General features: G+C 44.2%; 1 protein-coding gene across 1 annotated transcript in view; it reads right to left on the reverse strand.

Annotated features, from left to right (window-relative positions):
- Positions 1 to 334: 334 nt before the first annotated feature.
- CBL (Cbl proto-oncogene) overlaps positions 335 to 21,750 on the reverse strand; it is a 44,891-nt gene continuing 23,475 nt past the window's right edge. Inside the window, exons 3-16 of the mRNA XM_082330510.1 lie at positions 20,189 to 20,335; positions 18,696 to 18,852; positions 17,045 to 17,166; positions 15,896 to 16,033; positions 14,971 to 15,058; positions 14,375 to 14,506; positions 13,741 to 13,944; positions 12,081 to 12,212; positions 10,566 to 10,943; positions 9,562 to 9,656; positions 8,883 to 9,038; positions 8,282 to 8,385; positions 7,625 to 7,807; positions 335 to 4,971 (exon numbers count right to left, since the gene is read on the reverse strand). Of these exons, the coding sequence (XP_082186636.1) occupies positions 4,691 to 4,971; positions 7,625 to 7,807; positions 8,282 to 8,385; positions 8,883 to 9,038; positions 9,562 to 9,656; positions 10,566 to 10,943; positions 12,081 to 12,212; positions 13,741 to 13,944; positions 14,375 to 14,506; positions 14,971 to 15,058; positions 15,896 to 16,033; positions 17,045 to 17,166; positions 18,696 to 18,852; positions 20,189 to 20,335 (2,317 nt within the window). The 3' untranslated portion in view covers positions 335 to 4,690. The remainder of the gene's footprint in view (positions 4,972 to 7,624; positions 7,808 to 8,281; positions 8,386 to 8,882; positions 9,039 to 9,561; positions 9,657 to 10,565; positions 10,944 to 12,080; positions 12,213 to 13,740; positions 13,945 to 14,374; positions 14,507 to 14,970; positions 15,059 to 15,895; positions 16,034 to 17,044; positions 17,167 to 18,695; positions 18,853 to 20,188; positions 20,336 to 21,750) is intronic.

Genomic DNA, 21,750 nt, shown 5'->3' on the forward strand with positions numbered 1-21,750 from the left:
AGACTCGATTAGTCGATTCTATTAGAATACGTTAACTCTGTCAATAGACTTCTTATTAGTATAAACTTTGTATGAACTTTTCCTGCCCCCAGTTTGTTAGTGTCCACGATATGAATTAGAACGTAACAGATAATTGTGGTAATAGTTCACATAGGTAGAAAGTCAGCTGCAGTCTGCAAGAGATGCAGGAGACTGACTGAGCACCTTGGACTTGGGCGCCCTGAGCGAGGTGACTGGAGCAGGATGTTCTTTTTCCGGGTCTCACAGAACCAGCACAACACAGACGATGTGCTACAACAAAGGAAATTTTATTTAAAAATAAAACTTTGTTTTGTTTTCTTTTTACTGACACAGGTGAATGAAATCCCAAACAAGAAGCTCTTAGTGGGCAGCATACAAGAATGGAAACAATTAATAAATAACATTAGTATAACCTCTAAACATTAACAATGCATTTGCAAACAAAATGAGGACTTTAAACCATGTGAACCTTAAAGCTCAGCTACTCTCTGTAAGAATATTTACCTTCTGTTTTTCCTTATTCTTTACAGATCTGAAAGGATTAAATACTGCTATTATATTTTTATATTAATGACACTATTATACTTTTTTAAAATATTTTGTGAAAATCTCAACATTTTTAACACTGATATTATACAAATTGGTATTTTTCATTCAAGAGGAAGAACAACTTTTCCTCCCCCACCAGAAATTTCAAAACAGATTTCTATTAGGAACTTTAAAAATAAGTGTCCTTATTCCCCACTAATTTTTAAAGTGGCACCTTTAAGAAAGTGCCCTGGGAGTTGCATTTTTTCTTGCTCAACTGAAAAAACCATTTACAGTAATGACCCCGCCTCAGGATTAGCTACAGTAATGTAATCGGTCTAGTGCAGGATGCAACATGCTGTACTCCGAGCCTCTCTTGCTCCCCCAAGATAAGGGCTCAGTGAAGGGCATGCAGAAAAGCTGTTTATGGTGAAAGCAAGTCCGCTGGTTGCCAGCAGAGACACTCCACACCTCAAGCGGCAGCGCATGCAGAGACAGACACACAAGGGCAGTGCGGCAGACGAGATCTACCCCAGCCCCAGCAGGATACGTCTCACCGCAGATTCCCGTTCAGCTGCGGCGGCACTGAACGCACCAAGTCAGCCACAACGCCCGTTCAGAGCAGCCGATGCTCCCCCGCTTTCCACAGCTCCCTGCTGCTCGCTGTGCAGGGACTCGCGCTGGTCCCATACACTTTGTGCCTCAGGTCTCACTGTACAAAGCGTCTTCTGCTTGCTCTGTGCCAGGTTGACAGGCAGGGGGAAACCCAGCATTTTTTATGAGCAGAACTCTTATTTTGTTACAAGCAAAACCAATCCTGTCCTACGATTCTACTGTCTTCACACCAAGCTTAGTACAGCACCAGTCCAGACAAGTCACTGGTAGTAACAGAAAAGTAGGAAACCTCCACAGTTGAAATGCTACAAAACACAGTGTCATAGTTGAAGTGACAATTGCCCATCTTTCTTGCCCCTTCTTTTCACCCCTTTCAAAGCAGTCTCGCGCTCAAAGGCGTCTTTACAGCTTGTCTAGTTCGGGCTCTTCATTTTCACAGAGGGGTGGACACTCAGATCCAGCCTAGCGATGCAGCATTCCCTTAAGAAAGGCACTAGACATTTGGGTTTTTTTTTTCTTTTTAAAGTAGCATCAGAAAGTTAACTTCTTAAGAATAAAGATCAAGGAGGTAAAGGGAAAAAAAGATGAATCAATCTTAGGCTTACCTTTCTGAAAGAACAAGAAAAATACACTGTACAGTGCCTGGATTGACTTCGCAGAGCACAGCCATAAGACATGGTCAGGACTCTGCTGCACTTCAGTGGTACTAGCAAATGTTTACATGTCTAAGGAAGAAAAGCCAAGACTTAAGTTTCTTAAATCAGTTTGAGACACAAATAGTGCACAGAAAGGACACATGCAGAAAAATTAGTGATACATGCCACAAAGATCGCTCTCCCTAATCTCTAATACCTGGAACAATACCCATAGGAACGGCTCTTGGGACATAAACCCCAAAGACAGGCTTGCAATAGCTCTGCTAGGCATGATTTAATTTAGCATTCCAACAAGCCTGTAAGAAAGGGCTTGTATGGGACAGGGCATCACTACTCTGATCACACACACTGTGCAAGACAAGAGTTCAGGCTTCTAGCTGGCTGGACTTGGCTCTTACGCACCCTGGGCAGCGGCAAGTCACGCCACACTTGAACACACTTGCACTGGGTTTACACAGCAAGTCAGAAATGAAGTGCCTCCAAACCCAGCGCGGAGCTAGTGGCAGCACTGGCGAGAATATGAAAAAGAGGGACATAAAACCGTAGTGCTCCTCACAAAAGGGTTTTTACTTGGTTCTCCGGGACAAAGCCAGGATATAACTCTCATACGCCAGGACTGGCTGCTCAGGCTCACAAGTGTAGCATGCGGCTCTACCGAGAGCCACCAGAGCTGCCCCGTGTTCCTGTCTCAGCAGCACAAGTGCTGGGCTTGCTTCTCCAGCAGCTCCCGCAGACACAGCGGCCAAGGCTGCCCCGCGTAGCTGGCAGAGCACTTCGCGCAGGAAGAGCGGGACTGGGTCACGATGCCGCTGACTGTTGCGCGAGCGGGCAGAGGGAAAAGAACAGCTCTCCTTCCCCGAGCGCAACACGCGCTGGCACCACCTTCTCTGTAACCCGGCACCTTCGCCAAGGGCAGGCCCTGCTCCTGGCTGCGCCTGGCCCCGCTCTGCCCCACTGCAGAGCCCCATGCCCACCGACGTGAATCTCATCACTGTGATGCATTGGCAAGTTTCAGCCCTGGCCCCAAAACAGCAACGGTGGTGACGGCCCGCAAGCGTTGCGGGAGATCTCCTTACGGCTTCAGAGAACGTTCTCTTTACTGCAGAAAGGAGGGGAGTAAAGAGAGACCGTCCATGCCTTTAAACCGCCTGGAACCCCCCGCATCAATTTATAAAGCTGTAGATGTAGAGAGAAACCAAAACTCTACATAAAACAAACATTTTATGCTTAGTTCCCTTTGCTAATACTTGTTAAGTCCTTGCCGCCAATTGCAAGCCATTTCTCTGCGATCTGGGCCCAGCTACTAGACTCTTTAAAAGGCTAAACTCCATCCAACTGCCATAATCACTCCAACAATATTTCAAGTTGCAACCCTTTGCCTAGTGACTACTGCTGCCCTTAGAGAGATGCAAGTAATGCCAGACATGCTTCAAAAGGCTAACAGCCTCCCAGTGTACACAGAGCACTTGTTCAGGCTGTGTGATCTGTGTATCCCTGCTTCATTTAAATCCTCTCAAAAGGAACCATACGCTTCTCGCACATCAAGCATATATGAACAGAGTTAAGTAGCTGAGTATGCAAGTCAGGTTTTTTCAAAGTAACTGCTGAGTACTGACTTTTAAAGCCGTGTGATCGTTTCACAAATACAGAAGTTTCCCAGACCTGTTTTAACAAAAGCTCTGGCAATACCTTAGAGTAATGGAAATGGAAAGAAGAGCCCCCATGTTGTTTTGATAGCCATGCAGAGAACTGCTGCATTTCTTTTACCGCAAAGCAGGTAAGATACCAATGAATACATCAGCTGCATCTACCAATTCCACAAAACAACCTGGCACAAAGACAGCTGGCTCCCGCAAAAGCTCTCTGAAGAGGATGGAATGTGTGTGAAGGCCACTAGTCTGCGACAGCCACCATGCAATTAAGATAAATAAAACATCATATTTACCAGGTGCAACATTCCTAGAGAAAGAGCGCATGGGAGTGTCCAGTGACGGCTGCTTAAGCCCAGCAGGGCCACAGTCAAGTTTGAGCACCGAAGCACAAAATGCTCAAGGCTAAAAAAAGAGAAGCAGCAGCCAGTTCTTTGCTCTCACTCAAATTCTTCCCGCCCTCTCCCACCCCTCAAAAACACGCAAAACTGTTCAGCACGTCTAGCTGCCTGGAATCTGGTGCTGCCAGTGCTGCCCGCAATGGAACACATACGAGAGAAATCCAACTCTCAGCACTGTCAAGATCAAAATGCCTGACAGAAGCTAGTCATGCTATCTCCAGGCAGAAAGGGAGGACTTGAATCGTAAGCAATAAATGCTATTATTACAGGCAAGAGGGAAACGCCATGGCAAACAGGAAGCAATCGCAAGATTCTTCCAAGGTCTCCTATTTATTCCCAGCAGAAAGTGACCTCCCAGCTGCTCTAAAAAGCCTGAGCCAGACACACAGCAGTGAACAGATCCAAACCTAGTACCATGAACCACAGGACACACCACACCGACCTCGAGACTTTGTTTCTCAGAGCATTCACTTAGAATTCACAGCACAAAACACTCCCCCCAGCCTCCAGGGCATCAGCTCGGGGATCCCTTGTTGCGATACTTTTCTCTACCAACACCCTGGAAATAAATCTGTTCTCTCAAACAAGAGGTAGGGGTAAAGGACTCCAAGACATACACTGTATAAAACACCACTCTGCTCCATTTCATTCCACTGCTTTGAAATCTGGAACCACAAAAACCTGATAACTGATCTCTTAAGAGGCAGGACTGACCTCAGCACGAAGTCTCTAAAGGAACCCCCTTCCCCTTTGGTGCGTGGCTGGGCTACGGCTGCCCAGGCAGTTGGTCCACAGAAGTTGTGGGCGTGGAGGTAATGTGCTATGTGGCCACGTGCGCAGGGGAGGAAATGGAAACAAACTCCCGGAGAATATTCTTGGCCATTTCAATATTGTTATGTGCAATGACCAGTGCTTTCTGAATGTCCTGATATGAGTAGCCTTGGCTCATTAGATTCTCGATCTCGCTGGAGAGTTGCAGCGACGCACTGGTCCCACTGCTGGCTCCGCCTGTTTGGCAGCTCCCTGCTTTCCGCTCAGAATTTATTCTCCGTGGTAGCGGCTTTGGCGGCCTTTCTGGAACTTGAGAGCCATCTGAAAAACCTGGAAGGAGAAACAAATGCATCACTTCAAAAAAGGACACGTGATTCTTGCTTGGAACAAAGCGGGAATGGCATTAGACTGATAAATGGCACTTCAAAAACATGCCACTGAAAGCTACGCCACTTTCTCCAACCAGCCTAGCCTCTCACACAACAGTATGGATCAGCTCAGCTTCCCCTCTCGGGCAAAACCACCTCTGGACATTTTTTTAACTAGGAGGCCACATCAGGCTCATTTATTAAGATAAGACCACATAAATAGAAAAAGTTGACAAGGGATATATGAGCGCGTGCGAGCAGAGCTCAGATATCAGCCTTAGAATAAGAATCAGAGACCTGCTAGGAAAAAATGACACAGGGTATATCCAATTTTACCAAACCTCCCATTTCCTTTTAGAATCAGACAGCAACCCCCAGTTTAACTGTCCAGATGCCGATCTCTCCTCACAGAACTGTTGTCCACATTGCAGTGTGCTGAGGGAGTATACGCACAAAACAACATCTATCGGTTACAACTCATCCACCACAATTGCGCCAGCAACTGAATTACGTTCTCCGAAGGCTTTGCTCCTCTTCCTCTGCCAGCCCAGCAGCAGGCCAGGGCCACCTACAAGAGCTCCTGCTGAAGCTCACCCCACCTCATGTCTGGCTGCTACAGCAGACCAGTAAGCTAGCTGGTTCTGCCTTTCCTCTTAGTCAGTCAGATGTGTTACTTGCCAGTAGCCACATCATGCGCTACTCCTGGGGAGAAAAAAGTCTCGCCAACAAACCAAACAAGACAGCAAACACTGCAACACATTGCTTAACGTGTTAATCCAACATCTGATAATTTTTGAGTTCTAACCTCCTGTATCATTGCAGAAAGTATTTTTTCCTACTTTGCAAATCACAAGAAACTTTTCTGCATGAATATTTGACATCACCTTAAAGAAAGTTTTATTTGTCTTCTGGAGAAACTCCTCAAGGCACTCCAGCTAGAGTTTTCTAGCAGTAGAACTGGTGTACAACAGACAAATCCGTAAGACTAAGAATGTCCAAACAATCCCTTTTTAAGGGTGGGCACTGCAGCACTGGTCAGAAAAGAAGCAGTCATCGCGGAGCGTTCTGAAAAACTTGTACCAAAAGCACTAAGATAGAGAAGGCTCTTCAGGAAACAAATTCATTGAAGCTTCCTCACCAACCACAATGCAATTCAACTCCCTAATCTTCAAAGTACAAGCTTCTTACACATAAAAAGCTTTTTGTACATTTGAGAAAAAGGACTACCCACTTCTCTCCCCCAAATTGTCTTTTGAAATAGCTGTTTCAGCTTGAACTGGATCAAATTTCAGAGACCGTGGGTCAATTTGAAAGGGCAACTACTAGCACAGCTTTTTTTGGTAAATGATTAAGAAACTAAACTGTAGGGCACAATGCATGAGAACATAAATCTGCCAGAATGTATCCCATACTAGTCAGGCTTGCTTAACACCAGGCTTCAGCCGTAGCAAATACCCAGTGTTTCAGAAAACTGCATATGCTTCCCAGAGCAGTAACACTCAGCATTTCCACAGCGTTTTTCATGAGCAGATCCCCTAACACTACAAAGCAGGGCAACGGCACTGTTACTCCAGGGCTGTAGAAACAAAGAAGGGTCAATGATTAAGCTCAGTGCTTCATCGGGGAGCAGGACGTGAGCTCTCTCTGCCCCTTCTTACCCCTGTCAGCCACACTCTACAGACACAGTGACAGACTGAAAAAGTGAGGCAGGGAGCAGGGAGGAGTGACAAAAGCTAATAAATTTCTCTGCACCAGTAAGCTCTTCCCTGTGCTGAAGAAGGGCAAGCCCAGGGAAGGGGAAGAGGTGAAGCACGTGAACAGAAGACTCGCTGGGGCAAGCGGTCGTGCGTACAGGAGGCTCTGCCTCCCATCTGCCTCCGGAAGGAGCAAGAAACTCACTCCTCCTCCTTGGCAAATCCCCCGGGCGTTCAGGCATGCTGAAAGCCCCCCAACAGGAAGAGTTTCAGAGCTTCCTTCAGAGCTGCTGGGCATTTGTAGGGAATAAGTCAAGCATTATTCAGAAAGGCTCTTGGAGAGACGAGGCTTTGGTTTTCCCCTCAGAGAATGTGCCTTGCAGCCAGAAGGACAAGATGTCCTCTACTCCCCAGGGCAAAAAGCTGACTTTGCTGAGCCACCGGGTCCGGGCTCAAAGGAGCCGACAGCATCCAACAGTACACTTGTGCCATCTGCTGGCAACAAACGCAGCCAAGACTGAGCTGGACAGAAGCTGTGCAAGGCCGGCCGTGTCATCTTTTACTTGAAACAGTGATGAGCAGTCATGTTCTGAAGTTCTGTTTCATGCCCTGGTACGCCCTGGTACAAAAGGTATGCCATGCCCTGTAGGAAACGGTGGCTTCAGGAACATCCTTTAAGCTGAGAAAAGGTTTTCCTCACTGTGATTTAAACGTGATTTGCTAGCTCAGTGATTAAATGACCAAGGCAGTGCATTCCAAGTTGTAAACCAAACCGAACACCTAAGAACCAGTGTAATTCTGCCTTGTAAACCTGATTTTACAGCTTACATACAAAACCTCGAGTCGGTGACAGAAGTTTCAAACATGCATAGCAAGCCATCAGTACCCACTACAACATGAAGAGCATGGGTGTACTCTAACCTGTTACAGGGTCGTTTTCCAAAGACATTCGGCTGAAGGCAGGCGTGGCATTGGAGATATCAGACAGTGTGCGACGAGCAATAGCAACCGGCAGTGGTGGTTTAGGGATGTCATAACCATCTTCTTCATTTTCTGACTCTTCAGGCCCGTTGCTGGCAGTGGCTGCTGCCAGATCCCCTTCATCTAGAATAAGAGGCACATTCTGAGCTCTGGGACTGAACAGAGCCTCTGTCTCTCAAAGCAGACTCTGTTCCCCTGTAGTCCACAAACATTGACAGGACACAGAACTAAGGTTCTGCTGCCAAAACCCCATGTTCAATGGAAGCTCTTTCCAGAAGGTAGTATTAGATTAAAAATACTTATGATAGATGTGGGCTGAGAACTGATGCCCAGAGAAAAAAAAAATCATCTTCAAAACAGCAATTTTTTTAACAACTGTTGAGTATTTTCACAGTGCATTCCAACTAGGCTTCTCAACAAGATCCCCACATGCAGCCTGCAGTACACAGACTCAGATGTTTCCACATACATCCTAGCTATTTTAACAGCGAAAGCAAGTAACGTTTAATTTAACCTAAAATGCTGTTCCGACTGGGACTGGGACCAATGCATTGTACCTCAGTTTCTCAGTTGTTTTTTTTTAGCACACCCACTCACCAGAAGCGCTGACAGTCTCGAAAGCTGAGGGTGCTGCTTGGGAGTGAATGTTGTACATTGCTTCATACATACAGCCATCTGTCTGCTGGTTGCAGTCTAAAACTCTGAGGGAGAGAACACGTATTTCCCTTCAGACAAGTGACAGTGGTCAACCACCACCACCATCTCGTCTCTGTGAGTGTGATTTTGCACAGATCCCTGCTTCAAAGTGAAATCACCACTGTTCTGTGAAAGAATATTTGTTCCAGAAAATGTTCTAGTAATGTCTATTGCAATACAGCGTATCAGCTTAAAAGACTTTAATTGATACCACCAGAACACAACCTTTTAATACAATTTTGAATTTCAGCTGCTACTGCTCTCAAAAGGTTACCGGCAGAAAGGCGTGGGAGTGGTTATCTGACTCCTTTAATACTGTATAAGGATTCTGCAAAAGAGCAGTAGTCACATTTCATTTACAGTTAGCTATGTTAGTCTAGATCTGGTGAGTATCACCGGGGAAAGTCAGCAAAACAAGCAAGCAAAATCTCCACCCTAGTAAACAAATATGCTTTCCCAGAGCTTTGAGGAGGAAGCACAGTGCACACAAACAGAATCTCACCGTAAGCTCTGAGTCATTTCCAAAGGCGTTTTGATCTCTGGTTTTTGTACAGCAGGACCTGGAGGCACCACAGGCAGAGAGGAAGGCGACATGTATTCAGTGTCTTCGTCGCTTTCAGACTGTTCCCCGGGAGGCAGTTTTGGTACAGGCAGTGGTCTGGAGGCAAAAGAAACAAGATATAAACATCAGAAACACATTTACCCCAAATCTAATTAATATCAAAGTGGCCTTTAAAATCCACAGCGGACGTAAGCAGCAGTCATCTTATAGTGATTCTGTCTAAAGAAATAACCTGGCTTTCAGGATTCTCAGCAGCCCAGCTGCCAGGTCATGCTGGCACAAGGTCATCATGCAAAAGGAAGCTGACAATATCGTACACATTATACATCACCTACTTCACGTAAAGACCAACTCAGAAGTGAATTCATAAAAGAGCTAATGGCAACGGTAGCCCGTTTCCTATTGCCACAGCCAAGGGTAAATACCACCGCTATCCACAGATCTTTGGGATGCCGATTTCATCTGCTTTCTCTAAATTGTGTATTTTGAATCTGTCAGAGATTGAAACTAAGGCTGACAGAGCTGTGTCAAATTCTGTCCCTGGCACCAGCATGGAGAGAGCCCTATGATTACCATTCTCTAAGTTAGAGAAGAGCACTTTTGCTAGAAAACAACAGACCTGGCAGCTAAGGAGTAGATCGCATTGGCAGATGAGGAGGGTTTAATTTTGGGGTGTTCACACTCTGGGGTTGTTGACGGACCGCTGTTCAAGCTCTGAAAGAAAAAATTTCAAAGCAGGAATCAGAAACATCACATATACCAGTGCAGTTGCAAAGCAGTCAGCCGGTCATTCAACACATCCTCTGGGGGAATGAAGCATCTTCATTATTCCAAAGCATTTACTGACACCTTAGAAATCCAGTAGGTCTGTGACAGTTTTCCCTCAGTGAGGGCACAAGCAGGGTTTTTCTCCTGTAGCCAACTGTCTGTTTACACAAAAACTTCAGGAACTTCGTATCTTTTGAGACTCCAATGGCTTTGGCAAATTCAGCTGAAACAGGCCAAAAGGCCAAAATGTTATGGAGACAGAATGACAACCGTGCAAGTGTCATTTTCTTAGCCAATCTGGCTAAAAATGTACTTGCTTTCAATTTGAGAAAGCTGGAGGTTTTAAAAGGAAAAATTAGGGGAATGGAGTCAAAGAAAGAAAAACTGCCCGGGATTTCTTTTAGAAAACAATATGTTGGACTACTAAATTACACATCATGACATCGGTAATAGTAACAGATCCAAATTTAACTCAGATTTTACTGTGTTAAACTAATCACAGCCACTGTGTGCAGGTTTTACAGGACCGAAAACTGAGAAGAGTAAGTTCCATTTTTTCAGTATACCAGCTCCCTATACAAAACCTCCTCAGTTTTACAAAATTGAAAGGTGAAGGGTGATCGTGAAATTGTGTCTCGTGGCTGCTCACACCGGGATTTCAGCCGTGCTGCCAAGAGGCACGAAAGCACTTCCCTAACAAGTCCTCCCGTTATTCCCCCTTGCCTGGCATTCCCTAGTTCCTTTCCCTCTCTCCCTTGGCATAAGATCGCCCTATTCAGACGTAAACTAGAAGAGGGCACCTTGGAAGACTTAATTTCTCACGAATTACCTTTACCTCCAATAAGGCCTACTCACCGCTGGGTTGTCCAGGCTGAGCGTGCTCCCAAGCCGATGGCTGTCAGCCCTGGACTCCATCTGCGAGGGCAAGGAAAAGGGAAGCGAGTGTCTGTTGGACAGTTCTCTCCCAGCCCAAGGGTCACCAGGGCCGAGAGCTACGGACGGGGCTTTTGGAATGGGCCTGGATGGCCACAGATCCGCCTGACGGCTGGAGGGCACAGGGGGGGGTTTGTCTCTCGAAGGACAGTCTCCTGGCGTGCAGGGCAGGGGACGTCTCTGAGGTCGACCTTCAGTCCCAATGGAATGTGGCCTGTCCGGAGGCGGTGGTGGCGGGAGATCTCGGAGCGTGGGTGGGATCGGCAAAGGTTTATCCTTGTGAAGAGTACCAGGTGCAGCCTGGAAGGCAGAGGAATGTAAAACATTGCTTAAAAAAAGGAGTCTAGCCACAAAACATAAAAAGGAGGGAGGCGGGTGACAGAAGGGTGAGTTTTGGTTTTTGCTTTATCTATTTTTACAAGAAATTATCTCAGAGGATGTGGAGATAACTCTCCACATCTCCACAAGTTAACCCTCCAGAGACACCTTCTCTACAGGCTTGAAAAGATAACACAGTAACTACGTGCAGCTACAGCTAGGCCCTAAACACCCCAGATTATTTTTCTTGAAGTAAAAAAAAAAAGCTTACGGCAGTATTAGACTGGATTCCAAACAAAGGATACCCATGATTTAAAAAAAAAGATTTAATTGTGGGTTATTTATACCCGTTAACATTCATCAGTCAGCTATGAATATTCATAGAACTGGATATTTTCTTCTGCTTGAACTTTCAAGCATAATTTCATGACTTCATCCAAACCAGCTGAAGAAATGCTGCCATATCTCAACAGCCACTGACCCAACGCCAGCAAGATCACACTACTGCCTTCTGCCCATCAATCAGAAAACCAGTTACTCTCTCCCAGTCATGCACATCTCATTCCTTCCTTAGTTTTCTATCGGAAAAAATGCTCGATGGAAAAATTTGTGAAGAAAAGGAAAGTTTGGACAGGAATATGACACCTTCTCACATCTAGCCTGCTAGCTAGAACAAAACAAAAGCCCATAAATGCGTTTCCAAAGGGCATAGGCAGCAATGGCTGAGGCTGAAAACCAGTAAAGATATTGGTAATAACAATAACATGGTAGTTCAACAGGAGGACACCAGTCATCCTACGTGAGCAGGTACTTCAGCTTAGGACCAGCTTCTTTCTAGCAATTGCATGGACAAATGTGAAGAAAAGACAGGCCCTTTCAACAGCAAAAAGGGACTCTCCTACCATGGATTCCAGAAGGAAGCATTTGCTTTCAGGACATACTAAGCTTTTGTGGGGAACAGAAGGAAAGTGGCCTAACGGGACTACAGAAAAGGAAGAAGAAAGTCGTGTGTGAAAGTACTCAGGGATGTCACAGAGAACATGGAGGGTTCACCAGAACACTCTTCTTCCTGCCCACCCCACCAAAATCACAGCTGAAAGGGCAAACAGCGCATTTGACCTTTGAAGTGGTCCCAGGACTGGAAGCCCCAGGTGGATTGGACACTCGCTGCTGCAAAAGATCCAGTCGCGGTGGCACGGGAGGAAGGGTGGCCTGTGGAGCTACTGAGAACGGAGAAGGAGGACGCTCGACCTGAAAAAGAAAAGAACGGGAAAATCAACAAATGACAAAATCCAGCAGAACTCTTTTTCTCTAGAGAGGCTTTCGAGCTCTGTGACTTGTACTGGCTTCAATATCGCTAACGGTAACAAATTACTACATTAATAACCATCATACACCAGTAAATGCAGGCAATTTCACAGCACAACAGCATTTGACTTGCAGCAAGCCTTGAAGATCACTAGTGGGCTTAGCTGTGGCACACAACTAGAAATGCACGTTAGCAATGGCACAAGACAAGCTGTTTGGCTGGGGTACCAAACCTGCCTTGCTGGGCCCGCAGCAGAAGCAAGCTGCTTTGCTTTTCGACACAAGAGGGCATGATCTGCTGCGCATCCTACTTAGCACTGCAGGCACCGCTGTGCAAACTGCCTTGACTACAGTGTCATGGCTGTTGCAGCAATCACTAGCGTGCACCAAAACCTCCATTTTTGTCCCCGGAAAGCCGTCTTTCAACCTAACAAATTGTAACAGCACCTGTTGTTCTCTTTTGCATAAATGTTATTTTACAAGCAAGGCTAGCGCTTTCTAACTTTGAAAAGCTTTACACAGGTTTGAACTCACTAATGCCAACAAATACAGAGTACTAGCCCACTGCAAACCACAACGGGATGTCACACGGAGGAAATTGCTTTGCTTCCCCAAGCTGTGCATACAAAAACTACCTCCAGGAACACAGTTTACTGTTTAGTACACTATTTCACAGGGTGGCAGCCAGAGAGAAATATGATCGTAGGTAAACCAGCGTAGAGGATTCTTTCTGACCAGGAAAGGCAGCTTATTTTAGTGAATTCAACTATTAAAAACTCAAACCCACTTCCCTATGCAGTAAAACAATACCAGAGTGCAGATGTCCAAGAGCGACAATGCGCTTTTAGGAAAAAAAGTGCAGGGATCCATAAAGAATGCCTGTCTTATGCACATCTCCTGGAAGGAAGTAGCACTAATGGCAGAGAGTTACCACACCTTTATTATACAAATTTATCAGACACCATATAAAAAGATGACAGTCAAATTGACTTCCTCAGCAAAATAGCCTGCCCTCTACCCAGTTAGTCATCAGGACCTTGGGAAAACTCCGTCTGGTTGGCTGTATTCACCACTGGGGAAAATGGACGAATTTTTGCTGATATGGGTGAACTATGGCTAATAAATCAAAAGCAACATTGCTAAGCATGCAGAGAAGTGTTATAAACCTAGATCTTACATTCCAATAGGTCAAGCCAGCCTTTTCACCCATCTAAGGATTCTTTCAAGGCAACACACACAAGATCAAAGATTTCAAAGCGTGATCACCATTGCTTAAAAGAACTGACAGCGTGAACTGAACTGACAAAACTGAACCTAACCCCCCATCTTCCATACAGAGTAAAATCTTTCCTGTTATAAGGTTTGGCAACCCTCACACACACAAATCACTAAGACCACAGAAAACTGATGGAAAACACACAGTCTTTGCACGTACTGCCACATCTACCAGCACACGCTCTGGTGATCTTACTTTGGTACCAGCGAGTTCTTTCATCATGAAGAGGGAATCATCAGCTCTGTCGTCATCATCGTCATCATAATTGGGTGAGGGAGTTCCTTCTGCCCCTTGCCGTGATAATCCTCCTCCTCCTCTCGGGTCGAATGGGTCTACTACAATTGGCTCTGTGCCTTTGATTTCACAGCGGCAAAAAGGACAACCCTGGCCTTCCGATTCCTTCAGGGAAGAGAAGAGATCTGTTACACCAGCCACTATGATGCAGAAATGAAACGCATAGTTAATATACAGAGAGGTTTAAACCTGCTTTTTGGCAGGTGCCTTTCCACTGTGAGGAAGACAGAAAGGCAAACTGTGCTACAAATATGGAGTATTTTCTCTCTGAAGTAGAAAACCAGCTTTTTAGCAAGTCCTCACACTTCTTGCCTGTTCCTAGATTAAGAGATCAGGCATCTAACCAGCCTCTCCCTGTGCTGGTGAAGCTGGCACTGATGCACTGATATTATCGAACTATGAGCTTATGTCCTCTGTTATGCTATCTTATCTCCATACCTGAAGGAAACTGAACAGTTTTGAGAAGAGAATATACCGCTTCTGTAAAAGAGCAACTAGCTTCACTCAGAGAGATTAGCAAGAGGCAATGCCTCACCTGCCACGCAGTGAGACAGGACGTGCACATCAGATGGCCACATGGTTCAATCTTCACATCCTTGTCATTTTCAGCACATATTTTACACAGCTGAAACGTGGAGCCCATCTCGCAATACAATTCATATTGTTCCTTGGGGAAAGATAGACATGATTGATACAACAGTCATAGCTACAAGAAATGCAACACAAGATTTGCAGGAATAAATAAATTCCAAACACAAGAACACAGTGCAAAGGAGAACAGAACTCTGCAAAGATTTCACTATAATTTTATGTACTAGATAAATCTGTCAAGCTCTGAAAAAAGTGGACTTCAAGTTATCCCAAGTTTTCATTGAGGTGTCCCAAGAACAGCCTAGGAAAGCAGGGCTCAAGACATGCTGGATGGCACAAAAGAATGAATATTTGGCAGAACATTCTACAAAAAAAATCTTAAAATCTGCCAGCCCTGCATAAAGCTTTACCTAACCTGTGCAATCACCTCTGCCCGTTCCCTTGGGGATACCGAGTACGACAGCATTGTATGAACAGCTAAGAAGGCTAGAAATTAGGAAGAAAGCAAGCGAGTTTGATGGGATAGAATACTTTGCTCACCTGTGTAACTTTAATGTGGTCCTGAGGTGTGGGCTCACACAAGCCAGTCAAGTCAGGATTCTGATTCCGGCCATCGGGAAATAAATAACTAAGCAGTTGGGGGGAAAAAAAGATATCTCTCTCTATACGTGCCTGTACACACACGCATACGTACACAGGCACACACACATATGAACATACATATAAGGTTTCTTTTGGGGATGAAGGAGGAAAGAAAGAATGAGGGTGAGAAGCGAGGGGTGGATATTCAAGGTATTCTGAATTCAAAAGAAGTTTTGGAAGAATTTTACTATTGGAGAAAAATCAAGGATGTCATTCTTAAAAATAAAAAGCAGGTTGTTTTTCTTCCTGGCAGCAATTATTATTTTAAACAGGATGTTATGGTCCCAGACTACTCTTCTTAAATCACCCTATAGTGAATCTGTAATAGCCAGAGTAAGAAAACTAACACCATAATATCAGTTGCAGTGGCTCAAATTAAGGACTCGACTGGAAGAGAATCTATGACAAGGGAAACACTGAGGCACACTTATTGTCTGCTATTGCAAAGGACAGTACCGCTCTCCAGTGCAAAAGATAGCTGTCTGAGTATTCTCAAGTGGCAAAACAGTTACGTGTTACAAAATTATTCCATTGACATCAATGGGACTGTTCACATGATTGAACTGTTTTGCTGAATCAAGGTCTAAATAAAAAGGAAGAGCTGACAGATGTCCAAAAGGGGCTCAGTGATGTCAATAGTGATTGCTTGACCTCTGCAACATGCTGCCTCTCCTGTGAAGTAGATAATGCGTGATGAACCCAGAGGGTACATTTTACCATTCGACTGACTTAAAGACCTCACCGCAGGATTAAGATTTATAAAACAAACTCACAGTGAAAAAGGTCAAAAGGGCAAAAAACTTAATTTTGATAAATTACTTACAAGCCTTCCCTGAAGCCATCAATCAGTGCTTGAAAAAGAGGTTTGTTGTGGGGGATTGTCTGAAGAATGTTCCCATCTGCAGTGACATAGCCAATGGCCCACTGACCGAGTCGTGTACAACTCAATCGGAAAATATAACTAAAAAAGCAGAAAGGAAAAGAAACTTCAGTTTGGACTGGAACAGACAGGAAAGATTAAATGTCAAGTAGGCAGCCTTTGTCTGGCTATCTCAAGACAGCAAAGAAAAACGAGTAGGAACAACTTGATGATTTATACCAGCTTTCCTCAATTTACCCCCAGGTAGATCAAAGGAGAACCTTGCCATCTGATACGAAGTGAGAAAAGCATCCAAACACGGGCCACCAGGTGAAATTAAACCCAGAATCCAGAGCAAGAAAAGTCAGCATCCTTAAAATCGTTTGTTTCAAATTAACTTCTAAAAAAATCCAAACAACAACAAAACCAACAAACACAAGGTTTCCATTTTTAAAACCAGCACAGAACTAACAGTATAGTAACAACCTCCAGAAATAAACACTTAGCCCTCCCTGCATAAAAAGCAATCTGTTAGCCCTGTTGCACTGGGCCCAGGTAGGGCAGCCCAAAACTGCTCAGGTCCGCAGCCCCCCCAGAAGCACATGTTGCACCCCACAGCCTGCGAAGCCCGCCCAGCCTGCAGCATTACCTTGCTGCCTCCTCTGCCTACCCTGCTGCTTGCTGCCAGCGCAAACACTGGTCAGCTGCCTTGTCTGTCTGAAGCTGGCTTCATACGTACACACTGCTCCTCGGGGCTACAATCCGCTCAGCTCTCCTGGTTTTATGCATATACACCAGAAACTTATGGGACCTACAGATACATTCCCTTACTCGTGGTCCTAAACAGCCCACCATTTAGGCTCGCTCTGGCAGCGTCTGCCTCCGCGTTCTGCTCGTGCCAGAGGGAGCTGTTGTGACTATTGCGAGGGTGAGCAGGAGGTAAGTCACCACACGGAGGATCATCGCCAAATACAGGGCAAGCTAGGGTTTTTCACAGTTTAAATTTCTGAGGAAGGAGGACAAAGACAAAATAAAACCAATCTCCTCAGTCAGCGCAGTAATCGGCAATGTTAGGAAGACCGACCAAAAAAGCCACTGCTGCCAAGCACTAACCTGCCAGGTTTGTGAATGAATTTCTGAAGCCGGGCTTTCACCTCGTCATAGGTTAGGAATGCCATATAACCAGGATGAGTCACCGCTAGGCTATTCCAGTTCCTGAGCAAAGAGGACCATGGCTATAGAAACAACAAAGAATTATATTAACCATGAGCTTTTAAAAGGTGTCAGCACATATAATATTCCTTAATCAAAGGGATCAGTTCTTCAGTTTAAGAAGTAGGTTTCTTATCCCACCAGAAATCCAGTAGAGGAACTAACACCTACATTCTCATGCAGCAGCCTTAGCATTTGAGTTTCTCTCTCACTGGTGATAAAAACATCACCTAAGACAGACCTTAATCAAAACTCCTTTAATAAATGCCAAGGGAGAAGTCGCTGAGGTCACAAAAAGACAGCTCAAGAATAGCTACCAATTTGTGCTGCTTCTGCAGAGAAAATGACTCATTCTTGAGACAGGGATAAAGACAGGAGTTTAATAAGATTATGCACAGGACCAGAAACCATGACTAGTCTGATCTCCAACACTGACTTCCTATACGGCCGCAGGGAAGTGACCTCCCCTCCCTGTCGCAGTTTCACTGTGTGTAAGATGCTTGTGACTATTCCTTAACCACCTAACCTCACTTGGGTGTGGCAAGGATTACTGGCTAGTCTAAGATTTGAATAAATAAACCAGCACATACATGTTAAATATTCCTTAAAATGATGCACAAAAAGTCATAAAAGCAGTTTGAAAGCTCTCAATCCTGCAAAGGACTTGGGTGTCTAAATCTCATCCAATTTTTCCAAATTTCTCAACTTGTCTAAAAGAAGATATTAGCTCTCCCCAAGAACTCTGCATCTCTTGGAAACTGCAGCAACAATTAACTTGCTCTTTATGTACTATAGTTGGAAAAAGTACTGAATGAGATCAGCTACATTGCAACACCGAACATGGGAATTTTTCATCTAGACATATCTTAATTACAACCCACCCTATCACATGGGAAAAGGCAAGTCAGAGCCAAAGAAGTAAGTGTTTGTTCTTGTAAATACTCAATTGCACCATCAGAAGCTGTGTTTTTGAGTTTAGCACTATTAAAGACTGTGGTTTAGAATTTTACCTACTATTCATATCACTTCAGTAATACAGATATTTCTCCTGCACAGAACACAGACATGCCCACACCATTCTGGCTGTGTCAGTTCAAAAGCTAGGAAGTCCAGATTTCCATGCTTGTACTCCATCCTGAACACCCCCCCCCATGGAAAATAAATCTGACAAGAAAGAAAAGGACAAGGAAACACAGACTGATAAACTAAGCTTCACATTTCCTGGCTTACAGAAGTTGTGTCAGAACTTCAGTCTAAAAGTGACCTTTGAAAGGGAAAAACTGATTCATGGGAGGATACTGAATGTGCCTGACAGTTGCAGTATATATTTAGACAGTTTTTTCTCCTACAACCAGAAGTATCCACACTTTTCCTGCAATACAGGGTCCTAAGTATTACTAGAGCTGTTTAGCGGATGAAGGGCAAAATGACCAAATCCCTTACAGCATGAATAATGTCATTTTAGTGTGTAAAATATAGTTTGTGCTGGGAAGAGAGTCTAACCTGAAGCACCGAGACACGTTTCAAGCGATTCACATTCCTCAATTCTTACCTGAAAAAGTCGTGTGAAGATATCAAATTCAAATACTGAAATGTAGTCATTGCACGTCAAGTCAATCGTTGACTTCAGGGCCATGGCTTCCAGCCCTGAGCTGATTGGATGCACCTCATGCAAGGCTTGACGGAAGCTTTTCCAAGGAACAATAGTCCTGGGGAAAACCAAGCCATCTGTAAACGTGGTACGTCTGAAGACCTTGTACATACCTTATACATTTTTTTTGTGAGTATGCACCTCATGATAATGGAAGAGAGGAAAATATTAGTCACAAGAGATTTATTCATGTTATGCAAGCACAGGATTCATTCATACTGCAGGAAATCAGCAGCCAAATGAACTTTAGACAATTTTCTCTGCATACGCAAAATTTTGGAATCTGAAGTCCAGCTCTTTCTCCTTTCCCTTTTTCTGCAGTCTTCACATGCCAACACTAGTACGTACCCTGGGCTGTATATAACACCGTCACTTGATAGGAATATCATAATGTTGCAGCTGGCAGAGAAGAATTTAACAGTAAGTCTTTTAGTAGAGGTCTAGACAGTTTAAAAAAAATAAAAAAGCTGCAAACAATTTTCTAAAGAGGCATTAGCCGGAGAAGTAAGAAAATCAGAAGCCAAAACAGAGGCTCCTGTTTAAAGGAATATTTTTCTTCTTTTAGAATATCAAGTGGAATAGAAACATAGAAAGAACATGCCCAGCTTCAGGCAACTGTGTTATTCATGAGTAAATATACCGCTGCTTTTTGTTCTGACAGCTACTAATTAAACTCTTTATATGAAGTACCTTAGTTACCTTAGTTAGGAAGCAGTACCCAATTCTATTAACTTTAATCCTCAAACGTTGCTGTGGACACCTCTACAGTTCATTTAGTCAGCGTTTTATTAGATAGGAAAATTAAAACTGACATTTCAACAGTTTACATGCAAATATACATTGCACTTCACTTTCTCCTTCATTCTATCTTAGCAAAGCCATTATGCAAACTGACAAAAGTTCAGAGAAGCCAGAAGAAAGGTGACTAGGTGATTGGAAAGATTAATTGGAGGGAAGATGAAAAGAATTTAATATAATGGCTTAGCTAAAGGACAACTAATATTGGGGGTATGGTAACCTTTGGAAGAAGAAAGCAGATTATTTTGCATAATTCGTGGACCTTACTTACAAGTTAAGGAAATAAATTAAGGAGAGGTAAAGTCAAGCTGAATAATCGAGGGAAACTCTGTGACAATACAAGAGTCTCCTAGGGAAAGTGACCCATCACTTGACATATTTAAAACAAGACAGGACAAAGAACTACGAAATATAATGTAGGAGCAATCCTGTATCTCACCCCAGAGAGTGGACCAAATGACTAGTAGGTCTCTCCCGTCATTGATTTTAACCTGTCAAAGATCCTTCTGAATTGCAAAACAGAATTTTTAAAAATATACAGCGCTGTGTGCAATTCGTTCCCACATCTCTATTTTTAAGCACAGTTAGAAACTTACTTTTCACCAAAAGCCTTTCTCCAAAATTCTGCAGCATCTGCCTTGGTGATCCGGAATGTGTCTCCCTGGAAAAGGCCACTTGGGAAAATACCTTTGAGTTCTGCCAGCATATGGCTGAATATCAGGGATAACTTCGTCAGGTTACGCCTACAAAGGACCACAAAACCAAACATTTCTTTTAGAAAAGACAGATGTGGCTTAGCACTCTGAACAAAACAGAAATAGTACCTATTGCAATCCAAGACGTATCCCAGCCTCGAAAACTTGTCTCGTTTGGGACCGCCTTTCGTGTATTTACCCAGCATTCAGACCACATCCATCACAGGGTACTTATCAGCAAGGTCTGTGTTTGCCAAGACCTTTTCCACAATGACTAACTTCGTGTAACCTCTTTGAGGTGGGCAGGTTATTTCCAAGGCAAACCCCCCAAAGGAAATACACTCACAGAAAATGCCCCAAACCAGTATTCAAATCTTACCTATTAAGTAACAGCATAATTGGAGCCAAAACCCTCATCAGGCTCCTTTGCTCTTGGGTTTGAAAATTCCTTACAAGAGCACATAAAACTACTACTGCCTTGCATCATGTAAGCTGAGTGTCTTTCCAAGTCTCCGGAGGGTCCCAACACAGGAGGTTTGCTCAGAGAACGTCTAACTGATAATAAGAGGCCCAGCTCCCAAGGGAAGGTCAAAACATCTGCAGGTTTTTTCTAAAATGGTAATAACTTACATACAAAAGCTTGACGGTTAGGGCACTCAACTATATTGTGCTGAGTAATTATCCAATTTGAACTACAAATTGGTACCCCAAGTCCCTTCTCTGCCTGATCATTCATAGAGCAGAGTGCTCTAGTCCATCAGGGTATGACTGGAGAGGGAAAGCTGGAGAGGAGGAGAAGAGATATTGTCTGCTTTGGATTTAGTCAACATGCAAGAGATTTCCAGAAATAGAAGACAGGAGGACCACTGCCTAGCAGAGAGGACGCAGCAGCACTGGGAGCATTTTGGGTTACACGCTTCACAAGAAACTAGCATTGGACTGGCATCAAATCCCAGCAGTACAGACTGCAGCCCAGGACTGCTTCTTCCCTGCTTGTAGTCTTAGCGACTACGTTAAGGAGGTAAGCTCTATGTTGTAACCGTGCTATGCAGAAACAGAGCTAGCTTGGGTACCTCAAAGCATCAGTGCCTGTAGCAGCACAGAAATACCAAAATAACAGTCTTCCTACTTAGGAGTCAAACAATAGCACTATTACACACCAGAGAGGTCGTCTTCTACTTGTAGATGGAAAAAGAAAATCTATTCACTAGTGGCACCTCTTTCACCCATTCCTTTATCCAAATAAAGGATGACTCTCTTCTCCACTCCATTATGTTCTCCAGATGCCAGGAAAATAGAGTTCCTGAAGAGAGACGGGGATATTTCTAGGCCAGAGGCTTTTTTTCACCCCCACATCACATGCTTGAAGGTTAAAGAAGGAACCAGTATCATGTGGGAAAGGACAACTTCTAAGTCATGTCCAACAGACCGGAGCTGGTCAGAAGACTGCATCAACCATCAAG

This window comes from Platalea leucorodia, assembly GCF_965183815.1.
Source record: "Platalea leucorodia genome assembly, chromosome: 20".
Taxonomy (NCBI): Eukaryota; Metazoa; Chordata; class Aves; order Pelecaniformes; family Threskiornithidae; genus Platalea; species Platalea leucorodia.